The sequence below is a fragment of the Enhydra lutris genome, unplaced genomic scaffold (assembly GCF_002288905.1).
Source record: "Enhydra lutris kenyoni isolate GAN:26980312 unplaced genomic scaffold, ASM228890v2 scaffoldscaffold23, whole genome shotgun sequence".
In the NCBI taxonomy this organism is placed as follows: domain Eukaryota; kingdom Metazoa; phylum Chordata; class Mammalia; order Carnivora; family Mustelidae; genus Enhydra; species Enhydra lutris.
This window is the reverse complement of record NW_019154107.1, coordinates 19,938,579-19,949,460: the sequence shown is the minus strand read 5'-3', so window position 1 is coordinate 19,949,460 and position 10,882 is coordinate 19,938,579. Positions and strand designations below refer to the sequence as shown.

The 10,882-nt window shown below is 42.7% G+C and overlaps 1 protein-coding gene across 1 annotated transcript in view; it reads left to right on the top strand.

Moving 5' to 3' along the window:
• Window positions 1-10,882, top strand: part of LOC111150392 (retinitis pigmentosa GTPase regulator) — a 53,374-nt gene that overhangs the window by 31,736 nt on the left and 10,756 nt on the right. Inside the window, exon 16 of the mRNA XM_022507817.1 lies at window positions 9,539-9,652. Coding sequence (XP_022363525.1) covers window positions 9,539-9,652 — 114 coding nt within the window. The remainder of the gene's footprint in view (window positions 1-9,538; window positions 9,653-10,882) is intronic.

Genomic DNA, 10,882 nt, shown 5'->3' with positions numbered 1-10,882 from the left:
GGAGGAGGAAGAAGAGGGGGGAGCAGGGGAGGAGGAAGAAGAGGAGGAAGGAGGGGAGGAGGAGGAAGAAGAGGGGGAAGCAGGAGAGGAAGGAGAGGGGGAGGGAGAAGAGGAGGTAGGGGAGGAAGAGGAGGAATGGGAAGGAGAGGGGGAAGAGGAGGAAGAAGAGGAGGAGAAGAAAGAAGGGGAGGGGGACCAGGAAGGAGAGGAGGAAGGGGAGGGGGAAGAAACAGAGTGGGGAATGAGGGAGAGGGAAGAGGAGGATACCGAGGAAGAAGAGGGGAAATACGAGGAGACAGGAGATGCAGAGAGTGGAAAGCAGGGAAGGCTGGGGGAAGGAGAAGAGTCCAACAAAGCAAGCAAAGTCAGAGGATCTGTGAGATACGGCAAAGATAAGGCGCACCCCCTAAAGTTTCTCACTAACACAGAGGGGGAAGGGAAAAAACACGAGGTACAGAGGTTCAAAATGCCAGTGCGGTCAAAACAACTTTTAGAAAATGGGCCACCGGGTTCCAAAAAATTCTGGAATAATGTATTACCACATTATTTAGAATTGAAGTAACAAACTTGAAGTTTGAAAGTTTGTTAAACTTTTTAGATTTTTAAAAATTTAAATTTTAAATTTTTTTAAAAGATTTTATTTATTTATTTGTCAGAGAGAGAGAGGGAGAGAGAGCAAGCACAGGCAGACAGAGTGGCAGGCAGAGGCAGAGGAAGAAGCAGGCTCCCTGATGAGCAAGGAGCCCGATGTGGGACTCGATCCCAGGACGCTGGGATCATGACCTGAGCCGAAGGCAGCTGCTTAACCAACTGAGCCACCCAGGCGTCCCTTAAATTTTAAATTTAACAACCTTTAAATTTAAAACTGTTGGCCAGCCAACAGTTTGAGCATCTTACACGTAATAGGCATTTAATACGTTTTATTAAATTGCTTTTTTGTCATGGTTACTGTATCTGTAGTACAGTAACGACTGATAAAGACAACACAAAGCATTGGCAAATTTGGCTTCTCTTTAGTATTTGGTTATATTTTCCCCCCAAATTATAAATCTGTCACTAGGAAATATGAAAAGGTCATAGCAGATAATTAACATGATATATTCCCCAGTAAAGACAGATTTAGGAAATAGGAGTATAGTATAAGAATGTTGCATTTATGCATATAAACTGGTCCCTTTAAAGATGGCACAGATCCTAAAGGGCTAGAAAAGCATTTCTTAGGAATTCTTTTTGATCTCTGATTACAATTAGAATAGGTTTATAAGGTGGATGGTATTGTAAAGCTGAAGTGAAGAATTCACATTTTTTTTTTAAAGTGCTTCTTTTTTTAGAACCTTTTATGTGCCCTTTTTGCAACAATCTACAAGTGTCAGCTAGATTCAGAGCTTAGATTTTTTTTTTTTTTTTTAAAGATTTTATTTATTTATTCGACAGAGAGAGATCACAAGTAGGCAGAGAGGCTGGCAGAGAGAGAGAGGAGGAAGCAGGCTCCCCGCCAAGCAGAGAGCCCGACGCGGGGCTCGATCCCAGGACCCGGGGATCACAACCTGAGCTGAAGGCAGAGGCTTTAACCCTCTGAGCCACCCAGGCGCCCCCAGAGCTTAGATCTTAATGTGATGGCTTTTAGTTACTGTCTGGGCCAATGGCAGTGTATCCCATGAAATAGAGGTGAACCTGAACATATATTCAGGAAGCATGTAAAACTTCTAAGTGCTTATTGGCCAGACAGAGCGCCTCACTTTTTTTTTTTTTAAAGATTTTACCCATTTATTTGACAGATCACAAATAGGCAGAGAGGCAGGCAGAGAGAGGGGAGGAGGAGAAGCAGGCTCCCTGCCAAGCAGAGAGCCGGATGCGGGGCTCAATCCCAGGACCCTGGGATCACGACCCAAGCCACCCAGGCGCCCCCCCCCCTTTTTTTTAATGTGCAAATACTATTTATACAAGTATTTCATTTTTGGTAGTTTACTTACAGTGACTTTTAGATATAGCTGCATAGTACCCTCAGAAGGTACTTAAAATTGTTATGTAAACTTAAAATGAATTCTTATGGCTACAAGTGTAAAATGAGGTGGATTAGATGATGGAACTATAGTCCCTCCTAAACCCAATTCCTTCGTTCTGACGGGCTGATGTACTCCCATTGTGTTTGTCATTTGCACAAAAGCTGTTTAAGGAAGAAAAATTGCACTTTAAAATTAAAGGAGTTTTCTATAAATTATATATTGTTCTTTCCTCTTAAAAACTTAACGAAGCGCTCTAATGTCTCTTGTCTTCTGTCATTCTGTATTTCTAAACTATAACTTCTGAGCTTTAACTGTACTATCAGAATCCTCATTCCCAGTGTCTATTACGTACCCTCAGTGTGTCCTTTGACTACTCTGTAATTCTGTTTGTTGCTTCTCAGAATGATTCAAGTAAAATAAAATGTAAATGTATACCGTCAGTAGTTGTTTGTGGAAAGAGAAACTAACATTAGGTATTGAATTTTAGAGATGCTAGATTTCTATTCGCGTATATTCCATCTAACCTTGCAATTTTCAGTATTTATCATACAGCTAGATCGTCTGATTGTTCTTTATTCGTAGCTCCCTTTTCAACTGATTTCCTGCCCCAGTCCCTTCCATATCTTGAGCATGAGGGATTTCTTACACTTTGAGCAAGGAGGATCTCAGCGGCAAACTTCCTGTGAATTTTGTGTTGCCGGATCCTTTGCACATTTGATTCTCTGTGAGAAAGAATATGGGGGGGGGAGACTAGAATACAAAGAGAAGAAACTCTTAGGAGCAACTGTAGATTTTGTTTTAGCTGCAGGGATCTCTGGTCATTCCCCCTAACTAACCAAACACACTAATTTGGCATTGCAGGGTTCTAGCAAATTCTGCCACATTCAGTGAGTGTCAGTGGAATGGAATTGGTACTTTGATCTAGTGTGTACAGCTCTGTGTTGTTAATGCTGGGGCCCAACATGGTTATTTAAAAAGCTGACTTAAAATGATTAACTGAGATGAGTGACAGAATTAAGTTCATAAAGGAGAAGCCTTCAGGGAGAAAAGAAACTCTTACCCTCAGGTTACTAATGTCAGAGGGGAGACCTCAACTAGCCAGCAGTACTGAAATGGCGTTCCGAACGTGTGCCCATCTCAGTATTAGAACTGGTCTAGAGAACCACTTTTAAACAGCATTCCCTTCCCATTTCTTCACATTTCCCTGGCCAACGAAAGTGCCCTGTGCTCTTTTCGAAGCAGTAGCTCAGGCAGGCACAGTGTTCTGGTCAAGAGCATGAGCCTCCTCGTTTTGAGATGCAAATTAGCACTTGGTTAAACAGAACTGAGTAACTGGCTCCTTCTTTATTGTCCCCATCTGCTGGTTGATGGGGCTTTGATTGTAGTTTCTCACTGGCTGTTACTGAGTCCTGTGTGCAGTGTGTGTGTAGAATCCGTTGAGTTCTAGTTTCAAATGAGGACTCTGGCAGAAAACTATTTTCAGGTAAGCGACAAAGGAGTACCACAGAAACAGCTCTTGAGGTGAGTGCAATGAAATGTTTTCTGTTACTTCATTATAGAGGTAAACTTGCTATACACGTGTGTATTCAAGATGAAATGCTACCATAGCGGAAGGCACCGTTCTTCCTCCTTCCTTCGTTCTTTCCATTGCACCTGACCTGTAAGTTAATATTTGGTACATATTCTTCATTCAACAAATAAGCATGTACCAAGCACCCAGAAGGGAATGGAAGCTTTACCAAATCAGGGAGAGCTCAAGAAATGAGCGCTGCTTACACGCAACCTCCTGTGGTCCTTTTACCTATCAGGGACATCAGGTAGGTGCAGATGACTTGAACACCAGGTCAAAAGAGTTCCTGTGACCCTGCCTTTAACTGTGGCTTAACAGCGCCCTTTTGTTACCTGATCTCCCATGGCCTCCCGTGTTCTTTTTAGCCAGGGCTACCCAAAGATAAAAATAGGATCTGAAAACAAATCCATGGCGTTCCTTCATGAAGTCCCTTAATTAAGAAGATGGTGGTTTTATGCCCTGAGTACGGCGAGCGTGAGATACAGCTCCTGATCTCAGGGAACTCACGGCTGTTTATATAGGCTGACCAGAAACTTCACACATAGCAGAGAGCGTTTCAGGAGTGGCACTCGGAGAAGGGCCAAGGAAGGGCTTCCAGGGAGCCACAGGGAAATGCCAACTGAGTCATGAGAAGTCAAAGCTAGCCACACAGGTGGCTGGGGCGAGGCCAGAGGGCTTTCCCGGTTGACGGCAGCCCTGAGACCGTTTCAGTGTGATTGCAACTTAGAGTATTCTTTTGGTTCTGGATAGAGAGGCAGAGGGCCTTATGTGTTTCTGAAAGACATTGAACAGCAAGACTAAGGTGATCACTCTTGGGCTTTAGTAATGGTCTGGCAGCAGCATGCAAGGTGGTTTGGAGAGGAACGGGACCCGAGCCAGGGGTTAGGAGGCAGCTCGAGGAGAGCAGACAGAGACAGGAGAGGAGACTAGAACAGTGTGGACAGAGAGTCGGGGACCCCTGTTACCAAGAGAGCTGTAGGGATAGAATCGGAAGGCTTCGTAAAGAGATGCCACCTGGAGGGAGGGAAAGGCCAAGCTTGTTTCTGTGTGAAGAACAGGTGGAAGGAGCGCCACTGGAAGGGTGAGAATAGAGGAGTAGGGGCAGGTTTAGGAGGCTGCTGGGCACTTGTTGATCCGGGACCTGTGCAGCAGACAGATCCATGTCTGGGCTGGAGCTCAGGGGACATGGCTGGGAATCACCAGCTTTTATGGGTCCTTGAAACCAGGGAGTGGAGTGAGAGGCAGCATTCATAGTACGAGAAGAAGAGAACCGAAGACAAAGTTTGAGGAAACCTTAGTAGGTAATGGGGAGGTTAAGAAAGGGAAGTCAGAGAAGGAGGGCAGGGTTGGGGCACTTTCTAGAAAAGAGGGGTGCTGCCCAAGCCCAGGAAGGCATGGTGGCGGGCTGCAGAGAGGGCTGGGTGATGCCTGGCCGAAGGCTGGCCAGAGCCCACGCTGCCAGCAAAGAGGGAGCTGCAGGAAGGCTGCCTTAGAGTCAGGGACTCTGGTGCCCTGGGGAAAAACACCTTAGACTTGCACTTGCTGCTCCTATATGCAAGGGCACATAAGCACAGGATGTTGTTGAAGTGAGCTGATCAACAGGAAGAGCCTGCAGTGCTCTCAGTCTCAGCGTGGGGGGTGGGGGACAGCTCTGAGGGCAGCTCTTCTGGTCTGCACATATGTGAGCAGAGCCAGGAAAGAGCCTGGGCACTGGTGCCCGGTCGGCCTGGAGTCAGACCCCAGCCCTTCACGGATTAGCTGTGTGGACACCTGGAAATGCTTTTCCTTTTTTAACCTGAGTCTTACTGATTTCTTTTTATAAAGGGGAGGGGTCTTTGGATAGTTAAATTAGTTAACACATGAAACATGTTAGGGGTCCTCATCAAATGGTAGCCCGTGTCCCTCTAATTATCCCCTCTGACCACATCAAGTCAGGTCAGAACTACCCTCCATCATCTCCAAGTCACTGACAAATGTGCATGGGTTTAGTTTTGTCTACCTGACTTCTTTTTAAATCCAACATAGCTGTTAGCCCTCCACCCCACATTGGCTTATGGAGGTAGATCTGTGCGAGTGAATTAAGTAACAATAATGATAAACCCCTTAAATATGGGATAGAGTGAAAGTCTGCACACCATACGTGGGTCCAGTACTGCCCCTCGATGGTTGAAGCGTGTTGAAAGGCTGATGGTATGGGACAACAGATTAGGACAACTGTGTCCTAATGTTTTCATCAAAATAGATTTAAAAATAACTCACATGTAAAGAGTAAAACTGCCTACCAGCAAGAAGTTCTGTATCCTCAGCATTATGGCCATTTTCACAGGCCTGTTTATCAGAGTCATACTGGAACAGATTTGGTGGCAAAAATACCAGATTAGGAATGAACTAAGGGATTGGTACATAGGAGAAGTTTAGAGATTATAAAGTAGTGACATTCAAAGGCAATAATTTGGAGGTCACACTGGGAGCCCTTAGGTACAATCTGGCTTGCAGACTCACTTTGTTTGGTTACAGAGTGATTTTGGTAATGTTTGAATCCATTGCCAGCACTGAAATACTGGGAAACTTCACACTGTAACTGTTTTCCGGACATGACTTGGACCTGAGGCAGCACTTGCCCACAGTCCCGCCAGGGCGCCCCTCACTTGCCTGTCGTCCTAGACTGCTCCCTATTCCCTTGCTTGGTCTAGCTGTGGGGGCTCCTGGCAGAGAGTAAAGGGAGCTGCACAAGAGGGTAGAACAAATAGCGAACACTTTTAAATCAACTATTTTGTAGTGGTAAGATCTGGGACATTATGGCAAAACGGTATCCAAGCATCTTGGTTTTTGTTTTGTTTTTGTTTTTGTTTGATGGCCCTCAGTGTACACTAGGGAGTCTCAAAATCACTTATATTTATATGCAGATGCTCATTGCTTGTGCTATTTTCTCTGTAAATCTTTAATTTTGATACAAACTCTCCAAGGTAGGTATTGCTGGTGTCACTTTCCCGTTTTACAGAAAGACTGTAAGGTGACGCTGCTCAGGCCATGATTGATGGTGCAAAGCTTGGAAAGCAGTACTTAGGTCTTTGTACTGAATGCCTTCCTGCTCTCTCCTCCTGCCTTTGTGAGCTCTAGTATAAAAGTAAACTTCCATGTTAGCCCTTTTTGTCCTAAGAAACCTTGAAACTGAGATTTTAAATATATACACTTCCCTACCTGGTGTTATGTAGCTATAGTTTAATGTTCTATTAACCTATTTGGAAAACACCGTCTACCCTGTACGACATGGAGGCATCTCATAAATCGAGAACCGTAGCACAAAATTTTACACTTTATAGCCCCTTTAAAAAACTTGTTTAAAACTCTTTACTGAGATTAGTAACATCTAGAAAAGAGCCTCTCTCATGCGTGTAGAGCTCAGTGCATTTTCCACAAAGTGAGCATGCCCGTACAGTCAACACCCAGATCAAGGGAAAGTGCTTCCCAGTGGCTCCCCTTCAAAGCCCCTTCCAGGCATTTCCCATCCCCCCAGGGTGACCACTCCGCCAACTGCTGAGAGCCCCTCTAGTTTTTCAAGCATGCAGTGTAGTCGTATTCTTAAGCAACCTGAAACATCGTGAGGAACGTCGGGGTTTCTTGGTATTTGCCCATAAGAAATGTGGCCCTGGGGCAGACCCAGGACTGCAGCGACCTGTGCTGTGCCTGACCTTTGTGAGAACCAGGCCCGTTCACTTCGTTACTGTGGCCCCAACACGGGATGGGTTTCCGCTGACTGTTCTAGACTACTTAATGTCTTACGTAGTTCTGGTGACAAGATTGTATTTAAACTTTGCCCTTTCTCTTTGTAAAATAACAGTATTCTGCCAATGTCTCCTAAATTGTTTCAGTTTGAAGGTAAGTACTGTGATTTAAAGTAGTAGTCCAGATGTGAGTAGATTAATTCTCAATGTGCTTAAGTGCAAAGTTCTGCAGTTGATGTGATTTCTAGTGAAAATGTTTTCTAAGAGCTTTCTCAAATTTAGAAAATGATACCATTCCAGCAGTTATTCTTTGTTACAGATTTTCATAAAGTTGTGAGTAAATTTATAGTTCATTTTAAAAAGAGATGAGTGTTTTGCTTATTTCTAAAATAAGATAAAACGTCATGTTCCTTTTTATAATAGCATGATATTGTCCTGTGGTTACATTAATATCTTCGTTAACTAGCATGATTGGAGTTGACTCAGGTGCTAAACTAGCAGAATTCTTCAAGAGAAGAGGACTTTGCTGGAACATAGCTCACCGACCCCTCCCTGTGGGAGAGAGATGCACAGAGTCTGAAATTCTCTGTCTCGGGAGCACTGTTCTTTCCCACTGGCCTTTGTTTTATATACATTCATGAATACATCTGTCTATCAGCCATAAATCTTAAATCTAGTAATCTTGCTTCCCATTCCCCTCCAAAGTAGTCTCTGATCGTTTTACCTTCTCATATGTGCTTCTGGCCAGGCATAATATACAATGTAAGTCACTTAGAGGGGAAGTTACACAGGAAAAAAAAGAAAGCTTTAGAAATTACTGGTGAATGGTAGCTACCTCGTAGTTAACCCTATCTAACCTAAAAGTGCAGCATGTCGTTCAATATAGCTATCTACCCTGGTCCCCTGTCTTCCTCTCTTGCCTTCCCCTCCCACGTGTACCCCTTGTGACCTTTGCTTAACCTAAGTCAAGCCCTCCCAGCATAGCTGCCTAACTGCCGAAACTCTTAAATTTCCAGGCTTCCCTTCCGGATTGCTTGTCCTTAGTGACAACGCTGTAAGGGCCACACCCTTAGTGCTGTTGGCCTGAGGATGCCACTTATGTCTGTTACTGAGGTGTGAAATATAAACATATCCTCTCCCTAGCCTGAACTCTCACATTTGGTATTTTTGCCAGAAGAAAGGTGAGTTAAATATGAGAGGTGTTATTTTCAAAGCACCCACTAAAGATTCTTTCCGGTGTCCAGCTCATCCTTAGCCAAACAGCAACTAGGAAGGTGACCACGAGAAGCTAGTTACTGTGTTGAAGGGATATAAAGGGTGTCTATCGTCTGAGGTAAACATGGCTGAGGTGAACTTTGTAAAAACATTCTTCAAGGGCGTAAAGGGCACTAATTACTTACTGCCTTGCCTATTTTGAGGGCCATTAGTGAAGTGCATAAATGAAAAGCATAAGAAAAAAGTCCAATAAGAAGCCTGATCTCTTAATGACAAAAAATAAGCAGTATTCCACCCAAAATATGAAACTGCAAAAAAAAAAAAAATCTCAGTATAGAATAAAGAATATAACTAATATTTTCCACCTAGACTTAGTATTACATGATTTACTCTATCAAATCCATAGACAGACAGACTTATAATTTGGATTAGTTGGACAGGAGCCAGATAGACTTAAGTTCTGCCTCTGTTTCTCCCTCTGCTTTAAATAACCAAGAGCAAACCATTTAAACTGCCTATGTCCCTTTATCTTCTTTCTGGAATGTAAGTAATTATACTTAACTCTCTTTCATGAATATCAGTGAATTGTACTTCTGAAGTGATTTTAAATCCCTGTGTTTTGGAAAATGAATGTAATATATAGATATGATTATATTATAATGCTACAGTAGAAAGCTTTTTAACTTCCCTAAAGTTTAAAAGCATTCTTTTGAGACAGCTCAGAAAGCATATTTAGGTTTTTTTTTCCCATTTTAACCTTGTAGTAGACGCTAATAGAATTTTGGGAATCCTAGTCATTGAAAATGCTGAAATAGATCAACGTGCCGAAAAACCTTGTTTAATATAGTAACTTGATATGCATGATAGGTTATGCAGCATTTTCTTTGCTTTCAGTATTTGAATTCTTATTCTCTGTGTTCTTTGAGATGGTATAAATTATTTATGACCACAATATCAAATCTGTTTTTTAAAAAAAAAAAAAGAAAATCTTACTTCTTCTCTGATTATCAATTTTGACACAGGATCACGAATTTTCAGAAGATGAATTCGAGGACGTGGATGAGGAAATTGATGAATATCCAAAAGGCAAGAAGAACATACCAATGGATGAAGCCAAGGACAACTCAGTTGAAAAGGTATTGATTGACACCACTGAAAAGGTATGATGATACGTGCTTAAATCCTGAGATCCTGCCTAAGAGCAAGCATATGGGTTCCATGGTCTCTGCAGAGAGCAGGCTGCAGTTGCCTTTGGGAGCAGAAATAATTCTCTGAGAAACTTGGTTCTTGTGCTGTAGGAAAAGCTTTAGCAGATCTTTGAATCAGGCACACTTTGTTTCTCACACCCTTTCCACACTTCTTGGTAGCATTCTGTTCCCCGCTTGGGTGGAAATGAACTGATATGGGTCAGTCCAACATACTGTTGAGAAATTAACTGAGAAGTTCAGCACTGGGTCCTTAAAATGATGAAATTATAAAGTTAGGAGCCCTCTACTGGTGGCAGAAATGGGCCGTGTGTGTGCACACATACATGTGTATATTTACATGTATGTAGACAACTGAAAGCTGTTCACAGCAGTGTTTGAGGCTGTGCTCAGTGCTGCGTAAATGCAGTGTAGAAGAAAGGAGTTGTAGGAGGGAAAGGAGGAGCTATAACTGAAGAAAAGGAAGTCATCCTAAAAGTGGCGCTAGGAATGGCAGAAACATCTCTTCCATCTGGCAGTCTTTGTCCAAGAGGGACACTGCTAGGAGACAGTTGGTAGGTTTGAAATCATCCATTTGCTAACGCTGCTCTGGGTTAATTTCACAGGTAGGGAATTCAGAAACCCAAACTGAATGACGCCATGTCGATTTGTTTCCATTTTCATTTTTTGTACCTCTTGCACAGAGCACTGAGTCAATCATACCTTCTTGTTGATGAATCACTTGCATCTTTGGTCTGCGCAAGTCCTCCTCATTTAAATTGATTCCCTTTTAGTTCTCCTTTTCCATGACACAGACAACCGCTGAAACATGCTCGTCCTTTTATTTGAATGTGTACTTGTAAACCTGTGTTGTTTCATGTGCATGTATTTTTCATTTACAAAATGGGGCTGTGCTGTCGAGGTCATTTTCTTTAATTCCTTTCTCAAGACTCCTTCCTCACACTGAGGGAAAAAAAAAAGCTTCTAGCAGTTATTGTTTTCTTTCGGAGGGTGGGAAAGATTTATAAGGAATATTTATGAGTTCCAGTTTGGGTGGTCCCTGAAATTGTTTAACATAGAATAACTGAATCTCCAATTTGACAGTATAAAATGTTGAGCCAATTCATATACCAGCTAATGTTCCTGAATCATCTTTGAGTAGAATTCTTTTTTTTTTTTTTT